The following is a 24,508-nucleotide window of genomic DNA, read 5'->3' as shown; positions in this document are numbered from 1 at the left end:
ACAATATGTTATCAAAATTATGATGAAAAGATCATGATCTTCAACTTTATGTTTCTTGCAAAGTTACTTGAGTGGATAACAAACATAGAAATATTTTAAAAAAATATGTGGCCTAAAGACGAAAGTACCCCACAAGCGAATATACTTCATTTTGTGTCTAAACACGTCATTCACCCATATCCTCCACTTACCAAGTCCAGGCCCTTTTTAGTCATTTCGCATTCCACCCAAATCCTCTATATATCAATTTCCCCCGTTTCTTTCGTCTTCATCCTCTGCCAGTTGATTGTATCTCAATTTATTTACACAATTTCTCTCAATCTTATTCCTCTTTGGATCTCTGTTTCAAATATTGTTGTGAAACATTTTATTAATCCGTTCTTTTTGATTGATGTAATCACAATCCTTAAAAAACCCACATAGCGAACAAACAAACAGAAGCAATAATCTTGGAAAAAATTAAAACTTGATCAGTTTGCGAATCAATTAATATTTTCGGATACCCTTTTCGTTCAATTGAAATGGGTTGTCGTCAATTTAGGGTTTTTGTTTCTTAAAATTAGAATTTGTAATTGGGTGTTATATTGACGGTGGGTTATAGGGTGATTGATTTTAATTGGAGTATATGGATTGTAGGGTGTACCCTGAAACAGGGGACCCGTGGCTGATGGTGGCGGGAAGTGGGTCCGGTGGTGGTGGGAGGGTGTTGGGTGGGGCGTTTAGCCATGAAAGTGAACATGATTTGGCGGCGATGGTTAGCGATTTCTTGGAGAATGGAAGTAGTTGTGGTGCCGATTCGCGGTGCAGTAGCGATAGCGATTCGGGTTTCTGTGAACTCGCTCACCTCGCCGACAAGATTTCGGTAAGTTTGGTTCATATTATTTGCTGTTTATCATACAAAGTTGTCAACTTTTGTATATTGATATTTGTTAATCTGTGGTTTATACATAATTGGTTATTTATTTATGATCAGTTTAGCTATGTCATTGTTTTTTTTCAGCCAAACTTTGATATAAGATTATTAGTTGTCCAGAATCGAAAATTCATTGGATTTTAATATGTTTAGATGCATTAGGTGGAAAATGAGTAAATGACAATCTTGTGATGTTCGGTTAGGACTTTCTGTTAATATATTTACTTGATTTTGAAGTAATATGTTGAGTTTGTCCAAATTTCTAAAGAGCAAAGTTCGTCCTTTGGTCATTTTCGCCACTTTCGTCCAAAATCTTTTTTTTGCCTCCTTTGGGTGTCATGGGGTTTCATTTTCTTGCCATTTCAGTCGAACTCATTAACAGAACTCTTGCTCACCTTGCCGACAAGATTCCGGTACTCTTGCTCTATCTAACTTTAAAGATTTTCCATTATTAGTTATTGCTTCATGCCTCATAAATGTTTGCAAGTTTCGTTCATATATTTGCTGTTTATCATAATTTTTTGTCAATTGTTTTAGCTTTTAGGTAAACTGGATTTTAATAATCCAAACTATGATCTGTTGGTCCAAAATATGCTTCCCAGTTTGGTTCTTAATCATCACTGTGAGCGAAATTGAGTAAAAAATATATGTAAATCAATGACGATTATGATACTGGGATTGAGATTGCTCTATATTGAAAGTGAAAGTTAAGGCTGTCAGCAATCAAATTGATAGTATGGATTATTATCTGCCAATGTGTGTAATAATTTGGATTATTATAATCCAACTTTCCCTTTTTTTTGCCTAATTATCTTTAATAAAGACGCCGAGTTGTCAAAATTCATTGGATTCTGATATGTTTAGGCACATTAGGTGGAAAATGACAATCTTGTGATGTTCAATTAGGACTTTTCATTAATACTTTAGCCTGATTTTGAAGTAGGTTTGTTGAGTTTGTCCAAATTTCAAAAGTTTGTGTCTATGTTACTTTTAGGAGCCATAATGTATATTTTTTGACTTTTTGTTACAAATCAAGAAAGAATATGCCTTTGTAGTTGATGAATTAGATACTTGAATTTTGATTATTATTTTGCTTTCATGCAGTACTACAAAGGTTTGCAAGATCAACACGGGATTGACATGCTATCAGTGGTTACCTCTCTCATCTTATCGATCAATTCCATGGATCTTGAATATATGAAATGTTCATGTAATAGTAGTTGCATTAGGTTCTCTCTGGTCAAACTTCTCAGACTTTCCGGTTATGATGCTGCTGTTTGCACATCCAGGTGGCAGGGGACCGGAAAAGTTCCCGGAGGTAATTTTTTTGATGCTAAAACTTATTATTATTATTATATAATATATATAATAATAAAAACATTAGACATATTGCGTAAAAACGCAGGCGATCATGAATACATTGATATCATAAACTACACCGATTCTACGAACTCCGACCGTTTAATCATTGACATCGATTTTAGAAGTCATTTTGAGATAGCTAGAGCCGTCCCGTCCTACAACCGGATATTGAACTCGCTTCCTGTTGTTTACGTGGGCCCGTTAACAAAACTAAAACAGTATCTTCAAGTAATGGTGGAAGCTGCCAAGTCATCACTTAAACAAAACTCCATGCCACTTCCTCCATGGAGATCACTTGCATATCTTCAATCAAAATGGGACTCTTCTTTTGAAACCGAGCCAGTTTCTGACCCATTTGTTTCTCAACATAAACTATGTGCTGGCCATCTGAACCGGGTCAAATCTTTGATCCAGTTTGAGATGGAAACGGATAGGGGTCATCTGAAGAAACCCGCGAGTCGAGCAATGGTGGATAGGTGGAGGATGAGAAATTAAGATTTAAAAACACGGTGAGATGTAAAGAATGTTGCACGGTTAAAATAAGGTGATTAATAATTTTGAAGTTTAAACCTCACAAGATTGATGCTTTTTTTGGGGTCATCGAAGTCGTGACGGGGTTGTATACTTGGTTTTTTATATGTTTTGTTGAGTTACCTTGTTTCATCTTTTGATGATGAGATGAGATGAGATGAGATGATCAGATCCTCAGTGTTTTGTTATGTGGATCTGATGGAGTTTTGGTTTGTATTTTAGTTTGAAGTTTGTTGAGTTGTTATAAGAGGTTGGTTGGATACTGTTATATTCTTTAATTTATAGAAGATAAGGTTTATGCCATAATAATGGAGAATATGTATTTTTTTTTCTTCTGTTCTTTTGGTTTTTCCGAATCTGCATCCTTGAATGGTAGTAGGGGTGTTTATTATTCAAACCGGACTTGAGTAACCCGAAATTCGATCCGAACCAAATTTGAATTTCAATTTATTCAAGTCGAATATTTATTTGATTTGAAATTTTATTCAAGTGCGAACGGTTCAAATTAACTCAATAATATTTATGTGTTTTTTTTGCTTTTATGTACTACACATTGTGCTTCAAGTTCAAATGGCCCTTCAAAATTTTTTTTAGGGAAAAAATAGAGTTAGCTTTTTTACATTACTCGTTCTAACATTTAATAAATAACAATACGATCGATTCAAGTTATTTAACCATTTAACCTAGCCGCTAAAAGAAAGGAAACTTTGAATGTATGAGTTAGATATTAGTTTAGAAACGTTTTTTTTATAATTTTGAAAATTTTTTATTTTATTTTCCAAATACAATTATTCGAATAATTTCGAATTCGAGTATCTATTCGAATGTTTTTTGAAATTTTTTTATTTTATTTTCCAAATACAATTTATTTGAATAATTTTGAATTCGAGTACACTTATTCGATTTTTAGCGAATTCAAGTCGAATTCAAATTTCAGTTTTACATTTGAATAACTCAATTCGAATAACCCAAATTCAATTCAGAGTTAAAAGGACCGAGACAAGTGGCTTGGGTGACATCTTAATTCTTACAATGCAAGTGCATTTCAAATTTTCCCAGAGTCCACTGTTTTCTTGAATAGTTGAATGCTTAATTGGGCTATAAGTTCTGGCTTTGAAAGAATGGATTGGGCCGAATGTACATGTTTGTCTCATGCCATATCTTAGTATCTTAAATTCTTATTCTTATGTGGCAACTAGCAACTACCAAGACCAAGTACCCACATCGAAGATTTGGAGGAAAACAGCCAGCGTCTCGCTCGAAACTAGCTCATATGTAAACAGGCCAAGCTGGGTCGGTTTGTAAATAAGCCAGGCCATTGGCTCAGGTGTTCGTGGCGCACTTGATAATGGGCTCATTGGCTCTCCTTATTGGTCTCTTTAAATAAGTTACCAAATTTAATATGCATATAATAATAACATAATACCAAATTTAATATGCATATAATAATAACACATATAATATGCGTAGAGCTTATTAAAAAAATGCACGTATAATGTATAAACTCACGTATTTATAAATTTAGTATTGTGTATGTTAAACTTATATTTTTGTCTTTTATATCAGTATTTGTGAAATTAACGAGGCAAGAGCTGGCTTGAGTTTTTTACAAGTTGAGCTCGAGTTTTCATCTTATTAAAATAAATGACTAGAGCTGGCTCATTTAAGTTCAAGCTCGAGCCCCGAGCTTGCTCTAATTCGGCTAGACTAGTGAACAACACTAACCATAAAGGGACAAAGTATTATGTTAAACTGCCTTTAGTCACTATTACTAATATGTTTACATTTTATTGTCGTATACTCGTGTATCATGCTCATTGTTGTCTTAGGCTCTTGTTTCCTACATGGGCGGAATTAAGGGTGGCAAATGTGACCCATAGGTTGAATGAGTTGTAATAAAATGTATATAATGGGTCAGAATGCATGGGTCAAGCTAAAAAAAGAAAATGATTGAAACGGGTTCCATAAAAAAAAAAAAAAAAACCCTCAAAAAATGTCAACCCGTTTTGACCCATTTTAATCCTTTTCTTTTTTTAGTTTGACTCATACTGACTCATTATATACATTTTATTACAACCCATGAGTCACATTTGACACCCCCTAGATGGAACATTTGTCATATTTTATATTGTCATCCTCACACATATTATCATCAATTATGTAGTTAAACGGGATGTAAACATTCTTTTATTGTAACTTCAACCATTTATTTTTTTAGTTAGCTTTTAGTTAGTATTGCATGTGCTTTATAACAAACATAGGCTTTTAAGTCTATAGCGTAAACAGGTGGGCCATAATTAACAACCAAAACTAAGATATATTACCACCAGTTTAAATGCCAACATAGATTAAAGATCAAATCAATTGCTTCACTTCATAAGCAACAACCAAAATCTATGAAACAGTACTTCCCAAGCAATTTTTTCAATAACATAGAAAATAAGGTAACAGGCTCCCTTTGAATTGTGACAAAGAAAAAAAAAAGCAAAAAGATGTTATTTGTGGGTCCTGCATGTCATCAAGAGGTGGGTCTACTTAGGAACATGGGAGGTTTCTTTTTCTCCTTGTGAAATGATTATAAGCTCAATATTACCAGCATCAAGAAAGCAACTTTAGTCTATATATGTTTTCCAAAATTTTTGGTGTGCCAACCTTAATATCATATCTAATGTTTCTTTAAAAACTCTTAATGGGTTTTATAATGTGGAAGGATGTTCATTGAATCAGTTTTCGGGTTATGAATCGAGACTTTGGAAAGGAGATTCAAATTTAAAACGAGTTTGAATTGGAATTAGAAAAAATATTCGAATCGGAAATTCTAAACGATTTGAACAAATTACAAACCTAATTAGTAGAGCAAGCAAATTTGTAACTCGATTTGGGTTGATTTGAACAAAATGATGTGTGTAATATTAACAGTTGATGGAACTCACACCCGAGCTCCAACTATCTTGAGTGTAACTTCCGAGGAAATCAGCTGTTAGACAGTTCGATTAGTCTTTATTAAGTGTTCAAAGAATCAAAGCAGTGAATGCTTGGATAAAGTAAGGTTAGAAATTTTTATTTAATAATAAATAAAGACGGAAGATAACCGTTTTCTGAGTTTAGTTACAGTACTTAAAAGTGCATATATAACGATAATAACAGCTGAATAGGTATAGTTGACATAAAGGTTAACACATACTTTTGTGAGTCATTCCAAATCAATATAAATTTGGTAAAGATATAGTCTGGGTGACATCAATGATTGTTACAACTTGTTTTCCCATTCCCAAAAGGCAAAAGATGTGCATGTTATGCGCTTATTCAATTTATTGCTTTTGTGACCCTATTTTATTACCTTTTTTCTCATAATTCTCATTGCTATTATTATAGTTTCAGTTGATTTTAAATTTCTTAGAAACAGATTTGTTTGTTGATAAAAAAATATGGAAAATTACCAACAAAAAAATAATAGGTTTATAATAATGGTTTAATGCTTCAAAATTTAACAAGGTGCACGTGTGACGAAATATTAATGATAAATACCAACACACGTAGATGTACACAGTGAAAATCTACTTCGTTATACACGGAAATATATTTCGGTACACACACAAACATTAAGCACATGCAGTCATGGGATTTCATCATTTTTAAATGTAAACTTGTATAAATGTATCTAACTGACGCAACATTGACACACGAAAACATCATAGAAAGAATTCTCAAAACAAATGGGTGTATTGTTGAATGAGGAAAACAAAACAATACATGATAGTCTCTTTAGAATGAATTCCAAAATTTTGGGAAGTATAGACAAATTTTCTAATTTTCATTCGAATCGACAAACTCTCAAACAAATATTGAAATTAAAGACATAAATAAACGTGTAAACTAAGGCAATTATTGATTTACGCAATTTACCCTAGAGAAAAGAATTAAAAATCGTTAAAATTTGGGGAAAATTCTCTACTAATAAAATCAAATCAAAGTCCTAACTAATGGAATTTGGGTACTACAGCTGATCTATCTCCTTAAAACCTTTTGCGTCCACTGCCTATGGATCTCGTAACTCCACTCACAATTCAAATTATACTTGTTTTACGTTTGAGCATTTTCTTTCATGTTTATCTCTGTGTAGCTGGTCAAGCAAGAATCAACTAACTTTTTAGATACCAATATTGTTCATAATTTTATTTTATGTATTGGTTTTATAAGCTACACGCATATGGATAGAGATGCATGATGATGTAAGGATATAGTACACATTCATGCATATAGACAGAAATGTATCGAGTGTCAAGCCCCGTATCAATATTCGAGCTATTATTGAAGAAAAATTAAGTATTCTTTTATTTTCATATGAAAGATTAACTTGTTATATATAATCGGAAATAACTTTGATAACCAAGTGGGCTACACAATATATTCCTTTCGTATAAATATATAACAAAAACAAAAATATGTCATTCCTTATGTGATTATGATGATTGTCATATATAACTCAAGTTGCTTCATCAATATAAATACATAAATGCAATTATTAGTCGGGTTCAATGGTTATGATTTAAAGATCTATTAGTGTAGTTTTTAAAAGATTGAGTTTTGTAGTTCAAAAAAGGTTTGCGATGTGGGATAGCTTGTTGCTTATTTGCCTTATGTCTTGATGTAAACACTATAATTTATAATTTATAGTGTAATGATATATTTCTTGTTAAAAAAAATTATTAAGGAAAAGCCAACACCAAATAAGTAATACAAGGCTTTGTTTAGTATATAAGAATGCATGCATCCAATGATGATAACACTTGTACGCAGTGCGTGACAAATAATTGTATATAGCAGAGATTATATTAAAAAAAAACGTAAATGCATTATGAATCGCAATTAAAACAAATAATTACATGCATTCCTTTTTAATACTATAACTGTATAACTCAAGTTGCTTTTAATATACGGTTGTCTATGCTTTGAATGCTCATTTTCACTATGATAAATATTTGTGTGATACAAAAGTATGATATGGTGATAGCATCATCTTATCAACAAAATTAACTACTTTTATCATACAATTACGTATAAGAAAATCAAACCAAACCGATAAGTTAAATCATAAACAATTGGTGGTGTTGGTTCGGCATGAAACGAGTACAAATGAAACCATTCAATTTTAAGCTAACCAGACACAATTGGTAAAAACACAACAAAACCAATCAAAGCTAAAGCTACTGTTGTATGTTTCCTTATTTTGTTAGCGACGACACTTTTGAATGTAGTTGACACGCTAAATCAATAGCCATCAGAGTTACCAGTTCAACTATTTATCTTATTTTTGAAATAGAAAATAGTGTTACGGAGAAAAACTTTCTAGTTATACATACATCAACCTTTTTATAAATCCAATATTAATGTACTTCCTAGGCACTAGTTGAAAGATAGACCAAGACTAACACAAAACTTGTGAACACTTCGCCTTGTTAAAATGCATTGGTGTTTTCTGTACTGCTCTTAAACGTATAGGGATTTCTACTAATTAGGCTCCCATGAACTTTCTAATGGATTTACTTGAAGGGAGATCTACTCTTCGACCAACTTATATTCTTTTGTTTGGATGGGTATTGAAGAAACACTAAGTGACCCCAGACAGATTATGGATAATCTGGGGGTTAAGTAATGTTTCCCACGAGGGTTAGGTCCGGCAAAGAAGGATGTTCTTCAGATGACCTGCAAAACAGACACCGTGAGCTCGTCACTGAGAATGGGGGTTCCTCCTTGTGACCACCCTCCGGCGTGAGAATCAGACTAGATTGCTCTGAATATAAGTATATATTGAGAGAAATAGCTAGTGAAGGTAAGATACAAGATGATCATACCGTTCCAAGGTGTTGGAGTATTTATAGCCAGAGGTAGGTTTCCAAGCAGGTACAGCCAGCTGTATAATATTCTTGTTCTACCAACTATGGGCTACGCACGTGCCATGCTGGTTGGTGGGTAGGCAGCGGCTGATAGTGACAAGGCCGGCTGTGTACTGTTCCCTTTCCACCAACTGCAGGCTATGTGCGTGCCACGACAAGGGTTGGTGAGTAGTTAGCGGCTAATAGTGACAAACAGTACTAGAACATGCTCCTCGTACTGTTGTCGGTGAGCTGTCACCCTGTGATTGGTTCATGGGCTGCTTTGGTCAGATCTTGTCTATTTTGTCCATACCTTGGCAGGTATAGTACCAAAGATCTTCCTAAAGCATACGGACTGGCTCATTTGGGCGGGAGTATTCCCGCCTTGCTCATTCCTTCAGGTGACACTGAATTATTTGAGAGTTAGTGCCTTGTGCGTGTAGCCTTGCTATTAGTGCGAGTAGCCTTCCCTGATGGCTTGTATCCGCAGCTGCGGGGACAGGCGGGGTACTTCACCATTGGGAGGCTTTCCTTGCGGGAACAGCTGGCGTACTGCGCGTAAGGTCTTCATCTCTGAGCATGGTGGGTCATGCGGAACCAGTTGGTCCTTGCGCAGACGTCCCTCTTCAAGGTGAGTCTTGCGGGTCCAACTGGGCTCTGCTGGGACCTACCTCTTCAGGTATGGAGGGAACAAACTTGTGTGGCAAAGTTGCTAAACTCAAGGACATTGAGTATGTTGCTGGTGAGGCGACGTTGATGCCAAATGAGAAAATTTCTAAACATGAGAAAGTTTATTTAAGAAAGTAACATATGTTTATCCCGTTCACTTTTAATACATTTGATTTCTAGTCTCGAAGACTGTGAAATTTCATAATAAGGTTCAATGGGTGCATGATAATTCTCCGGCCTTAAGACCAAAGCTTTTATTTTCAGTTGTATCGGTTTTACTATTCAAGAAAAGGTTGTGACAAATCTTATTATTCGTTTACATAGCATTTTATTGTAAACGTTTTGAATGGTTAAATATCCTGCATATACTTTCAAATTTCAATATAAACGTATGTCAATGTTCATAATATTTAAATGATTGGATTTTATGACAGAGATGTTTCAATTCATTTAATATTTACACCAAAATACATTCAAAATTCAACAAACCATTAAAAAGAAAATTAATTAAAAAGCGTATTTTTTCCCTTGCAAAATAAGCCAGAGAAAAGCCATTCGTTCATAATCACAAATCATTCATTATTCACAATTTCACATTCCACAACACAAAAACAAAAACAAAAAAATAACCATTCCACCAACCTCTCTCTCTCTCTCACCATAACCACCGTCACCACCACCACCAACCACCACAACCCATGGATGAAAAATCACCGAAATCCAAAAAAAAGAAACCAAAACACAAACACCCTCCAAACGATTACACCTTCAAACCCCCATCAGAAGTCAAAGGCCTCCGCTTCGGCGGTCAACTCTTAATAAAATCCTTCACCGTCCGCCGCGCCCGCCACCACGAACTCCCACGCCTCTTATCCCTCCAACCCACAATATTATTCCCTTCCACCACCGCCTTCATCCCCACCAACTTCACCATCCTGGCCCACCATGCATGGCACACCCTCACCCCGGCACCAAAAACTCCAAAATCATCATATTCGTATTCGAATCCCAAAGTTTAAAAGCCTCCGTGGACCGCCTCTGGCCCACGGAGATTCCCCTAGGGGAAGTGAACCGGAAGCTTATCAAAGGCCTGACCGGGTGCGAAATGGCCCGGTTCAAGTTTAGGAAAGGGTGCATTACGTTTTATGTTTATGCGGTTCGGCGAACCGGGTCGATGGGGTTCTCGTGTGCGGATGATTTGAGGGTAATTTTGGAATATGTTGTGGCGTTGAATGATTTTATGGATCATACTGCTATGCTTGCTTTGCCTAATCAAAGAAGTATTAACTTTGCCCCCGCTGCGGCTATGGCTCATTAGCGATTGGAAATTACTGTATTGCCCTTTTCTTTTGTTCTTTTATTTTTTTATATAAATAAATATAAATGGTAATGTTTTGTTGTATCTTGGGGGATTTTTAAAAATTTTTTGATTGAATTTTTTTGTTTTTTTTTTAACTTGTGACAGGTCATTTAAGTAGATACATTAATAGCTATTTAATAGTTTAAATTAAGAATAATGAAAGGCGTGTTAATATTTGAAAAAACGTTGATAATTATTAAAAATTTTAAATATTTAATAACTTTTTATTAAATATTTTAAAAAACGTCGGTAGAATCCCAACCCCCAAGGCATGGAGGCAGGACAACAGCTCTCTCTGACGCCATCACCACTTTGGTGGGATGGTAAAGGCTTTGGCCTTTGGGTGAGAGGTCCAGGGTTCGATTCCTGGCATTGGCGGTATAATGTAAATAGTAGGAGGAAAGCTTGAACATTCAAAAAAAAAAAAAAAAAAAGCTCTCTCTGACGTGTATTCAATCATGCAAGCCTCAATCAAACTTTTGTTCACAAAATGTTAGAATGGGATTTTCAGGGAACATGTGAATATGTGATCGGTAAGTAGCGACTTTACTCAAATAAAAAGAAAATAAAATCACTGATGTAGTTTTCTCAACAATAGGATGATATTAAAATTTAAGTGGTTTGGAAAATTTTGAGTAAGGTTAGTGACTTAGTGGTTTTTATAGGTAAGGAAAAGCTAATCAGTGGGGGAGCGGGTGTTTCATTAAGCTTCGCCAATGGTTGAGGAAAAAGTTAAGTAACTTTAGTGAAACAATTTGGAACTGGATTATTATAAAAAATTGAGGAAAACAGAGAAAATATGTGACTGTGTTTTGAGAATTTGTGTTATATAACCAGAGTGGTGATATGGCTTGGAATTAGTTACACTTTTATGGTTACCAGTTACCGCAACCTGTTGTGATTAGGGATGCTCAAAATTTGATTCGAATTCAATTATTAATATTCGAATTCGTTTTAAAAAAAATTCGATTCGTATTCGAATACGAATTTATGATTTATTATCAAAATTCGAATTCAAATTAACACACACATATGTGTGTGTATTTTTTTGGGCCAAATCCAAAAATAATAAATGATCATTACAAAATATTTAAAGTTTAAACCCAATAGCACATATTATTTCTTATCTCATACTATTTATATCTTAATTTTGAAATTATTATCAGGGTTAGGTTATAATAGGAAGTATACTTTTTGTAGGAAGGATAAGAAGTAATCTTGTCAATTGTTTTTGAATATGGAGGGTTGAGATTAGTTTAGGAGGAAATCAAGTGTGAACACAAGGTAAAGGGCATAAAAGGAATAACACATTTGTTGACTTTCTCTCTCCACATGCAAGACACATGCCAAATTCCTCCATCATTTTAAAACGCCCATAACTTTTTTTTACGACGTTTTTATTGAAAAACAAGTTCACCATAATAACGAGTGTCTTTTTATCTTTTATATGAGTACCATATTGTAATATAAAAATTAAAAAAAAAATTAGTGGGTTTTTTACAAATTGTGTTTTACAAAATTGTGTTATACAATAGTATTTTTCATTGTGTTATTTACATTGTGTCATACAATTGTGTTTTTTATTGTGTTTTTATCATTGTGTTTTTTTTCATAGTGTATTTTTCCATTGTGTTTTTTCGGACTTTTCCGGCGAGGTGGTGGCGGTGGGTGACAATTGTGGTGGCGGTGGAGTGGTGGTGGTTGTAAGAGATGAGTGAAGATGTAATTGGGTTTTTGAAATTAATTTAAGTGGGTTTTGAGATTAAAGTAAGTGAGTTTTGATATTAAAGTATTAGACTAAAATACCCTCCTTCCAAGCCTTCTTAGGAAAATCAAACTTCTTATTTGAACATAACCCATTATTATCATATGGTTTTGTAGCTACTTTAGACTAATATTTGTGTGTTTTACAATTATAATTTTGGTTTTTGAAATTTTTAGCAAAGGTGAACTTGAATCAAATCGAATTAATTCGATTTCAGTTCGTATTCGATTCGAATTCGAGTTTCCTTCTGTTCCATAGAACCCTTGACGTTATTATTGCGATAAACCCAGTGACAGGGAAGTCGATATGTGACCATTGTCCATTAGAGTTACAGAGATTGATGGATGTTAAGATGTGTTTGGTGGTGTTAGATCGATATCCGTCAACATAACTACCCAAAATCGACACCACTCTTCTCTGCTTTATGCAAAATGCATTTTTCAATGAAAATGAAAACTTTGAAAATGAAGAGGGGGTTAGTTTTCTTTTCATTCGGAGTTAACTACACAAGCAATCCATTAAAAGTGGTATTTTAGTCATTTTATGTAAATTCAACATAAAGTTAAACTCAAACTTGTTACAAAATTAAATCTATATATAACCCAAACATACAATTACTTAAACTTAAGTCTCAAAATGTGACTAGGTAAATAGAGCTTATTTGTATAATAACTCTAAATTATTTAAAAATGAAATCTATGAGAATAAAATTAAATAGAGTGCCACAAACAATAGTATTCCAAAGATAATGGAGCTGTGAATATTAACAATATTGTGTTTATTTAACTACTATAGTGCAACATCTATTTTGAACTATTCATGGTAAGATTAACTTTCTACTTACCATGTTTGGGATGAAAACGACATAACAAGTTGACATTATAACGTGAGAAAACACAGGGTTTTATTGGTGGGTAACTTTAATGCGTGACATGTGATAAATAGGGGCATAGCAGTAAAACATAAACCAAATCATATGTTTCTCTTCACAGTCTTAAAATATTTATATAACTATATTTAAGAGCACTCACATTCTTGCCTCCATTTCTACCTATATAATTAAAGTAAAAAACATATCTTTCTTTAAATTTTGTTTACTTATCGGGAATATTTATACAATTCTCATACGATTTCACATAAATTTTAATTATGTATAACAAACTGGTTTTTCTATCTCACATATTTAGAGAAATCATTATATTCTTCTTCCAACCATGTTAAATATTACAGGTGAATTAAAGTCTAAAAACAAATATTTTTTAACTCATATAACGGACTTTCGTTACCAAATCAAAAACGTTACAGCATGTCTAATCATCATAAAGCTGAAAATTGATACTCTGCTTTTATGTTGTATGAGCATGTTATCAATTTTCAGCTCCTTGCTTATTAGACATATTTTAATGTTTTTGGTTTGGTATTGAAAGTCCGTACTGTCATAAATTTTTCAACAAAGTCTTACACAAATTAAAATTATATGTTTATTTGAGAAGTCAACCACAACCTCTTGAATTATGATATCATTCTGAAAACTTTATACAGTTTGAGAAGTAATATCAATATGCAACTTATTTATTAATATTTCAAGACACGTACATATTGCAACAAAAGTCAATAATGTATAATTTATGTTTGAAAACAACCTCTACCTTTTGAATTTCGATCTGGATTTAGATCTCTCTCAAACAACGGGTCCCTACAAACTATGACAAATCGATCAGTTCTTAATAAACCAAATGATAAACTGAAACTGATGCAGAACCAGATCCCGAATTAGACCCGAGTCAAGACCCGTTGGAAGATTAGTCAAGCTCATTTTACCCGATTACCTTTTATCGGTTTATTTAAATTTCAAGTTTGGTTGTTTTCTAAGTTTGAGGACTTATTAGTTTTTATCTCTTTTGTGTTTTGGTTTGTTTAAAAGACAGGAATGTAATTGGGCTCCATTTGGTTCATTTTTATTTATTGAAGTTTATCTCTTTGGGTTCTCTCCAAAGCATACTACCGTTGCCGGTTTCAAGTGGTACCAGAGCACGGTTGTTTCGATGGCAGGTAGTGGGAAAGACACTCGTTTTCATCTCCGTAGAGACGCCGACAGAGGCAACAAAGATCGTTTTCGAGATCCACGAGACATCGAAGAAATTAAACGTTTGAAAAGTGGGAAAGACGCTCGTTTTCATCTTCGTAGAGACGCCGACAGAGGCAACGAAGATCGTTTTCGAGATCCACGAGACGAAGAAATTGAACGTTTGCAACAGCGGGTCCGAGACTTAGAGATGCAACATGAAGATCGTTGGGAAGAAACCGAGACTGAGTCGTTCATACGGGACGAGCGGAGTGCTAACTATCGGAACCCTTTTGCTCCTCAACCTCACAATAGGGAAGTGCAACAACCCGATCCACTTCGAAACTTAGGAATTAAGGTGGAAAATCCGGAATTCGAGGGGCAATGCCAACCTGATGAATTTATTGAATGGCTTAGCACTGTAGAGCGGGTGTTTGAACTCCGAGACATCCAAGACAATTTGAAGGTAAAACTCGTTGCTATCAAGTTACGTAAATACGCGTCGTTATGGTGGGATCATGTTCGAAAGAAACGAACTGGAGAAGGTAAAGCAAAGGTTGAATCTTGGGCGAAGATGAAGAAACTTTTACAGGCCAAATTCCTACCTGTTAACCACATTCAAGATGCTTATCTTGAGTATCATAATCTAAGGCAACAGTCCTCATCGGTGGAAGATGTAATTATCGAGTTCGATCGACTGCGAATGAGGTGCGGGGCTGAGGAGAGCGAAGAACAGGTGATTGCTCGATTTCTAGGGGTGTTACGAACAGAAATTTCAGATGTTGTTCAATTACAACCATATTGGAGTTTTGAGGATGTGTGCAGATTAGCCCACCGGGTAGAAAAACAATTAAAGGCCAAACCGAAATCCAATATGACCCGGTTTTCGCCAATGGGTCGAGGCTCGTCAACTAATGCCACACCTAGTAAAACAACCCCAATCAAAACTGACACCACAAGTGGCTCTAACCCACCGACGATACCAACACCCGGGATAAATCGGTGTTTCAAATGCCACGGATTGGGCCATTTTAAACGAGAGTGTCCTAATAAACAAATGGTTGCCCTTGTTGATGACACGTAACCTATTTATGACACCGAAGACGAGGCTGAACATAATGATGACATCTCCGAGATAATACACCCGGATAAGGGTGAGGCGTTAATTTCTCAACGCGTCCTTAACTCGTCAGTTGCAAAAACCGAAGATGACACCGCAAGGTTACGCAACAATATTTTTAGGACTAAATGCACTACGAAGGGAAAGGTATGTACTTTCATTATAGATGGTGGGAGTTGTGAAAACATGGTTGCTACAACAATGGTGGAAAAACTAGGATTACGCGTAGAAGATCATCCCGAGCCCTACCAGCTCACATGGTTAAAAAAGGGAAATTTGGTTAAGGTAACTCATCGTTGCTTGGTGAAATTTTCGATTGGTAATAAGTACTCTGGTGAAGTGTGGTGTGAAGTGGTTCCCATGGACGCGTGTCATATATTATTGGGTCGCAGGTGGCAATACAATCGGCGAGCCAAACATGACGGGTTTCGTAACACATACACCTTTAAAAAAGATGGCATAAACATTACCCTTGCACCCCTAGATCCACGTGAGACACATACAGAAGCATTAATCCTCACCAAATCAGAGTTTCTAGATTATACATTAGCCTTAGCCAAAAATTTGCCAGTCATGTTCGATCTTCTCGTAACAGAAGAAAACCCCACCATAGCTAATATTGCACCAGAGATACAACCTTTAATTGAGGAGTTCAAGGATGTTTTTCCAGACGAAATTCCACCGGGTTTAACTTTAATGCGCGAAATTCAACATTGCATCGATCTCCTCCCCGGTGCTAGTATCCCAAATAAACCCGCATACCGAATGAACCCGAAAGAATTTGAAGAATTACATAGGCAGGTGACTGAGCTTTTGGCTAAGGGCCTTATATGGGAAAGCATGAGTCCATGTGCTGTTCCCGCGCTACTCGTTCCTAAAAAAGGGGGTGCTTATAGAATGTGTGTTGATAGCAGGGCGGTTAACAAGATCACCATAAAATACCGGTTTCCCATCCCTCGCTTCGAGGACTTACTTGATCAACTACACGGGGCTAATGTTTTCTCTAAAGTCGATTTGCGAAGCGGTAATCACCAGATACGTATGCGACCCGGGGACGAATGGAAGACCGCTTTTAAACTCGTGATGGGTTATACGAGTGGATGGTTATGCCTTTCGGACTATCTAACGCGCCAAGCACGTTCATGCGTCTTATGAATCACATTTTCAAACCGTTCATCGGTCGGTGCGTGGTTGTATACTTCGATGACATATTGATTTTTAGCAAGGATACGCAACAGCATCTTTGTCATCTCCGTGACATCTTTTTAGTGTTGCGGGATCAGAAACTATATGCTAACAGTAAGAAGTGTCACTTTCTCACAAAAGAAGTTATTTTCTTGGGTTATTTAGTCTCCGGTACCGGCATTAGGATGGACAAAACCAAAGTAACAGCTATAACCTCGTGGCCTCCACCAACATCACTGCAAGATATACGAAGCTTTCATGGGCTGGCTTCGTTTTATCGCTGTTTTATTCGCAATATTAGCACCATTGTGGCTCCGATTACGGAGTGCTTAAAGAACAACACATTTGTGTGGACAAAAGCAGCTCAAATAGCATTTGAAGAATTAAAGGTATGTGTCACTCAAGCACCTGTTTTGGCCTTACCCAATTTTGATGAAGTTTTTCAGGTAGAGTGTGATGCTTCGGGTGTAGGGATCGGTGGCGTTTTGAGCCAATTAAATCAACCTGTTGCTTTCTTTAGTGAAAAAATCTGCGAGACGAGACGTAAATACAGTACTTATGATAAGGAATTCTATGCTATTATACGTAGCCTCGAGTATTGGCGTCATTATCTTCTACCCGGAGAGTTCATTTTGTATTCGGACCATGAATGTCACACCCCGACCAAAGGCGGCGGAACATGCCGAGGTGTAACGATTGTCCATAAGCACATGACACTAATTAAAGTGACAGTATTTAATAAACTCATTTCATTTCACAACATCGAAAATGTTACATAACAATTATCCATAAAATAACCATAAACAAGATATCACAAAATATGGCAAATTTGATATTGTTCATTTTTACTAATATCCTAAGGTCTTTGATGTCGTTTTCTTCACAATCATAAATCAACCAAGATGCAAACCTGCAATATTTCATAAAAATAAAGTTTGTCAACACAAAGGTTGGTGAGCAATTCATAAGTTTAATCATATTAGTATATAATAAAGATAGCCACAAAACTTGCATACGAAACGATAAATAAAAGTGGTAATTTGGATAAATAGATATCGCTAAACACATTAGCGACACCTAGCTATAAGGGGATGCCAAATAGTCTAGGATTTTATAGTTATCGTTAATTGCAATACGTTAACGACACCTTGCTATAAGGGGATGCCAAATAGTCTAAGATTTTATAGTTCCACCAACCAAAAGCGATAAACACATAGGCATATAAGCATAGAACACCAAATCGAGCAATTATTTTGGTAAAGTATAAAACTACGTTTGTGGTTTAAGATTCAAATATAAAGCATTTTGTTGAATAAGTATGAAATGTCACCCCCAAAATAAAAGATGGGAAATGGGGTATGAAGTACTCACCTTCAAGTAGTAAACTTGAAAGATGGTAATTTGGAGATTTGTCGGAACGACGAGTTTAACGCACAATGCCTAAAAAGAAAAGAAGTCTTGAATTTAGAAAGGTTGTCTTGAAGGTCTTTAAACAAAATAAATGTTGAGAAATGTAAATAATTAAAGTTCAAGGTTTTAAAATGTAATTATTTAAGGATTTATAATAATAACCCTTTAAAAATGTAAGTTTGCTCGAAACCGGGTTAAAGTATCTAACCTTAATATTTACTCAACCTATGTTAAGTAATAAGGTGGGTAAAATGCAAGAATGCAAATCCCTTTGGAATAAAGATACTAAAACGGTTTTTTTTATCGAGTGTTCGGGTTGTCGGGTCGGGTCTTGATAATTGGTCAAACCCAAAGTCAACTTTCCAAAATATTGAATGTTATGAGATAACTCAATAAAATTTAATAAGACTTAACCAAGTATGTAGTTCCATTGTTTTAGAACTAACAACGCACGTTAAGCGAGTGTTCGGTTTTGTCGGTCCAAACTTTGTTATGAGATCAAGTTGGATCCAACATTTCCAAGTACTTAAGAAAATATTTAAAAATCAATTTGTAACTATTTTTAAAGAAATATACAAGTCTTGATGGCTAAAAAAAACACACTTGTGTGTCTTAAGCGAGTAAGAATCGGTTTGGTTCGGTTTCCATCTCACAACAAGTTCATAGATGGTTTCCACATGTCCAAATACTAAAGAACTTGTATAATAATGTACAAATAAAAAATACTTTAAGTTTTACAACTAAAAGTTAACAATAAAGTCTTTAAACAAAAGTTCGGTTTTCGGTTCGGATCGTGTTTCGGGTTAAGATCGAGGTAAGATTCTACAAACCCATAACCATAGAATTTGTAAAAATGATTTTAGAAACTTAGATCTAACAATAAGTATGTTTAAACAATTATTTAACAAAACTAGTAACAAAGTTCGGTTTACGGTTTAGAGCTATTTACGGTTAAACCGAAGCATAGACTCTTAAAAACCCATAACCATGGAACTTGTAAACATGACCAACAAACTAAAATAAACAAGATTAATATGTATGAACAAGTTATATAGATGTATGTATATCAAGGACACGCAGTCCCCCATGAAGCCTTGCCTTATGAGGTTCGAAACCTCACCTACCGGAATCGGAGAAGTAACTACCAAAGGTAAACAAGGGGTGTATATTATATATATGTTTCACAACCATAAACAAATATTAATAAGGCTACATAAACTAATTAAGATGAAAGACTAAAAACATTCAAGAACACTTAAGAATATAAACTTGAATCTTTGATGTTTGAGAGAGTTTTTTTTTTGGAGTTGTAGCAAGGGAAAATGAAGAGGAAAGGTGGTGTATATATAGGGTAATGTTGGTGGTCAAATATGGGTATGAGACACAAGAGTTTTCATGCAAAATGGATCAAGACAAAAACACGAAACAAAAAAAAAATAATAATAAAAATAATAAATAAATAAAAATAAAGGTAGGATGTTTTCAAGACCCAACAAGTGTGAAACAATATTGTAACATAAATCCATCATTTTGATTATAACATAAGCTTCGGTTTACAAATCGGGTCGGTTTACATAATAAACAAATACAAAAATGAATACAAACAAGACCCGAAATTGACGAATGTCACAATGAAGCTTTGAAATATGTTCAAGGGCAATCAAAACTTAACGCGCGACATGCTAAATGGGTTGAGATGCTACAAGATTATTCTTTTGTGATTCGCCACAAGGCAGGAACTTCGAATACGGTAGCCGACGCCTTGAGTCGTCGCCATGCCCTCTTGTTATCCCTAAGTGTTCAGGTTACGGGCTTTGAGTCTTTATGCACTTTATATCAAGATGACCCGGATTTTAAGGAGCAATGGGCCAAATGCACTCTTTCACCATTTCAAGACTACAATCTTAAGGATGGGTTTTTGTTTAAAGGATATCGGTTGTGTGTTCCATATTCTTCTTATCTGGAAGCGATCATCTTAGAATGCCATCAAGGGACATTAGCTGGTCATTTTGGGAGAGACAAAACAGTGGATTTAATTCGTGATCGGTTCTTTTGGCCAAACTTAAAAAAAGATGTAACTCGCTTGATCAAGAGGTGTCGAGTTTGCCATATTGCCAAAGCCCATTAGACCAACCAAGGGCTTTACATGCCTCTACCTGTTCCAAATGGCCCTTGGGAAGACGTGAGTCTTGACTTTGTTTTGGGATTACCACGAACATAACGCATGAAGGACTCCATAATGGTGGTTGTTGACCGTTTTTCTAAAATGGCACACTTTATTCCATGTACTAAAACTTTTGATGCGTTTTAAATTGCCCGACTTTATTTTGCTGAAATTGTGAGACTTCATGGAGTTCCAAGAACTATCACATCAGATCGCGACGTCAAATTTGTAAGTCACTTTTGGAGAACACTTTGGAAACGGTTGGGTTCAAAGTTACAGTTTAGTAGTTCCCATCACCCCCAAACCGACGGGCAAACCGAAGTCACGAATCGAAGTCTCGGGAATCTGCTTCGTAGTCTTGTCGGCGATAAACCTCGACAATGGGATCTTGCTTTACCACAGGCCGAGTTCGCTTATAACAGGTCTAACCATCAGGGGCGGATCTATAGTAGAAATGGGTGGTTCCCCGGAACCACCCGAGTTTCAAAATAATAATGTATTTGTATATATAAAACATTAGAGGAACCACCTTATAAATTAGGAAGGAACCACCTTAAAAACATTTGAAACGTTTGGCCAGCTGGTAAGGTGCTGGTTTTGTAACTTGAAGGTCACAAGTTCGATTCCGGATTTCCATATAATTTTTGAACTTTTTTTCTTGAACTCTTCCTTTTTACTAACTACTGCACAACCCATTTAGGGTTTTATTAGTCAAAAAATAAAACACACAGACACTAAACACAATGGCGCCTGCTATCTCCCCTGTCCCCTCTTCCCCGTCGGCCGTTCCCCGACCACCACCGAAGCTTTTCCGGCCGTTCTCCAACCTCCTGCCTTCCTCTCCTCCTGTCTTCTACTCTTCCTCGAAGCTCGATTGCTCGAATCCTCCCACTTTGAAGGTAAGTTTGCATTCATTTGTTAAATGTTAATTGTTCTTGACTTGTTAATTGTTCTTGATTGCTAACTACTTAATTGTTAGGTTATTTGTTAAATTTAGTTTTAATGGCTTGTGGTCACGAATAGTATATTTCAAATCATGGTTGTTGGTGTTGGGTGTTAAAATAGTTGGAAAGATAAGAGTGGTGGTGTTGGTGGATGTTTTTTGTTGAGGTAAGGTTAATTGTGTGAATATGGTTTCTAACCGACCCGAACCTCAAACGGACCCGGAATTTATTATTGTATTTTTATTATGTAATGAACTTTGTCCGAACCATCTAACCGACCCGAACCTCAAACCGACCCGGAATTTTTTATACCCGATTATATGAAATTGAATCATCTAAAAGTTGTGCACCACTTGAAAAAAATTCATGGATCCGCCACTGCTAACCATGGGTCTACGGGTCGTAGTCCGTTTTTCATTGTGTATGGTCGAAACCCGTTCACTCCTTTAGATCTTGCACCGGTGCAAGACCCACAACAGTTCAGTACTGATGGGGAAGAACGAGCAATTCAGATTCAAGAGCTACATAAGCAAGTGAAGGAGCAAATCGTTAAACATAATTTGCAATACCAAACAAGGGCTAATCGACATCGACGCTAGGTTGTGTTCAAAGAAGGAGACCTTATGTGGATTCACTTACGACGCGAACGTTTTCCACAAGGTCGTTTTGGTAAACTCCAGCCCCGGGCAGATGGTCCGTTTCGTGTTCTCAAACATATTAATGATAATGCATACAAAATTGATCTACCGGGCCACTATAATGTTTCGGCTACTTTTAACGTGTCGGATTTGGCTCCGTATGTGGAGGGGAGCGATTGTGAGTTTGACTCGGGGGCGAGTCCCTTTCAAGTAGGGGTGAATGATGCAGATCTGGATCCTGAATTAGACCCGAGTCAAGACCCGTTGGAAGATTAGTCAAGCTCATTTTACCCGATTACCTTTTATCGCTTTATTTAAATTTCAAGTTTGGTTGTTTCCTAAGTTTGAGGACTTATTAGTTTTTATCTCTTTTGTGTTTTGGTTTGTTTAAAAGACATGCATGTAATCGGGCTCCATTTGGTTCATTTTTATTTATTGAAGTTTATCTCTTTGGGTTCTCTCCAAAGCATACTACCGTTTCCGGTTTTAGAAACTATGACTACACTGATCAAGACAATCACCAAAATACAAAAACAAGAGATTTCTGAGTACTTTGAAAACAAGAACGCTTTAAGATGGATGAAAACTGCGATTGTGATTTTTCAATCTTCAGTCGTTCCCGTTCATATAATGACTCTCCTAATACCAAAATGGCAAAATGAAATAGAAAATAACAACATAAAACTGACACAATAAAAGTAATATAACACCTTTTAACATTTTAACACACCAACCCCAGGACTTCTGTATCAGTTAAATCATAGATGATCTTATACGCTAATTAATACTTCAATGACAAGAGTGGGCACATAACTTTTTTATACTTATAATTAGTATAATAATTGTCCGTCTAGGCGTCTGTGATGAAAGACATTATAAGGCAACTTTTGTGTAAAATCCTGATTTTCAGTTGTATAAGCTAGAAAATTTGATGATGATAATAATCTTTTATAAAGTGCCGTTGAATACTAATCTTAAGAAAGTTATAAAAGAGACTAGAATGCCAAAATATTTAATTTCGATGGCTAAAAGTGTAATAATTAAGTTTAAGCAAATAATTACTAACTACTGAGGAGCCTTATATGATGATCATCTTAAAACTAAATCATAGCTGGTCATACTACCTTAGAGGCACGTAAAAGTCAAAGTAAAAGTTAGAAACGGAGCAGAACCAGAGCCTGGCCTGACTCAACTAAGCTCGGCTTGCGAATAGCCCTCATTCTTTTAGACACTAGACTGTGGTATTCAGGATTCAACAACCCTGTTTTAGGATCATATTTAGTAAATGTCCTCGTAATTTGTGGCCGGTTTGGGGACAAAGGCCCCAATACAGGAATAATAATAATAAATAAAACAATCCCCGTCTTTCAAGATTTTAATCTTCACTAAGACTTTACCGGCCATCGATCCTATCGTCTTCCTCCAATCATGTGAAACGGGGTTTTCTTTATAACTGCGCGCCAAGTGTTCAATGAAATGTCTTTTTAAGTTTTAGTATCGTTTTGTCATATTTTATGACAACTCATTCCTCTACTTTGAACGGCTCATGGCCGTGTCCGTTCCGTGCGTTTCATTGTTGTTCGAATGGTGGGGCGGGAAATAAGGGGATTTCTCGTTTGATCTCTCATCTCAAGAGTGTGCACCTTACTAAAGAAGAACGTAAAAGTGTGTTGCGGGAGACGATCTCTACAGACCATGGCTTGTTTTTGAAAGTGGATGAAACATTGAAGGTGTTGGATCAATGGTTGTGTGGGGATTGCATGAACCTTCAGAGCTTGAAACGTGCTTGTCATCACCCTGATGGCATTGTGAAGTTTAATGATCATGCAATTGACTCGGATACACACATTATTGGGATTTCGAAACCTTTTATCAAGGGCCCCGAGACAACTGTTCATGAGTCCTTCGTGTTGGATGTCTCCTTCCTTGATCGTGTACTTAAGGCACCTATCGTTACCGTCAAGAGTATCCCTCATAGTTGTCGGATGGCCTTTTCACAAGCTTTGAAAACAACACTCTATAAAGTGGTTGCTCAACCAGATTCTGTTGATGCATGGGTTAGGCTGTTAGTTCTTCCTCGTTGCACTTTACAGGTGTCCAGACCAAAAAATAAGCACGAAAGCAGGTCCGGGAATAGGAAAGCCATGCAACATCATTCAATAATGAGTTCTTTAGCCACATGGGGGAAATTTGACGGTATTACCATGTTAATTAAAAATCTGTTAAATGGTTCTGGTTTGAGGTCCTTAGGCCAAGGTGACATGGATATTCAAAAGGAGGGGGGTCTTGTCAACAATAACGTTAAACAGTGTCTTCGAAAAGTTGCGGATGATCACTTTACTGCTGCAGTAAAGGTGTTATGCTCATTTGGTGTTGCACCTTACAATTCTGATACCACAAAGGCTTTAGAAGCTAAACACCCGTACAAGAAGCTGCCGGCTATGCCGAACATGACTTATTCCGAGCCTCCTCTTGTGGCAGAGGTTGATAGTGTCCTTGGTTGCAT

General features: G+C 35.9%; 1 protein-coding gene and 1 pseudogene across 1 annotated transcript; both read left to right on the top strand.

The window, feature by feature from the left end:
* The first annotated feature begins 448 nt into the window (after nt 1-448).
* On the top strand, nt 449-2,770 carry LOC143594791 (uncharacterized). The gene is made up of 3 exons (XM_077074018.1): nt 449-862; nt 2,018-2,231; nt 2,319-2,770. The coding sequence occupies exons 1-3, from the start codon at nt 626-628 to the stop codon at nt 2,768-2,770; spliced, it is 903 nt and encodes a 300-aa protein (XP_076930133.1). The 5' UTR covers nt 449-625.
* Nucleotides 2,771-10,049: 7,279 nt separating this feature from the next.
* LOC143594798 (uncharacterized) lies at nt 10,050-10,727 on the top strand (annotated as a pseudogene).
* Nucleotides 10,728-24,508: the final 13,781 nt, after the last annotated feature.

The sequence above is a fragment of the Bidens hawaiensis genome, unplaced genomic scaffold, assembly GCF_021521415.1.
Source record: "Bidens hawaiensis isolate Kalapana, Puna unplaced genomic scaffold, B.hawaiensis_p1.1 tig00044214_1, whole genome shotgun sequence".
Classification (NCBI taxonomy): Eukaryota; Viridiplantae; Streptophyta; class Magnoliopsida; order Asterales; family Asteraceae; genus Bidens; species Bidens hawaiensis.
Note: the sequence above shows the minus strand (reverse complement) of the source record. Positions and strands in the feature narration are given on the sequence as shown.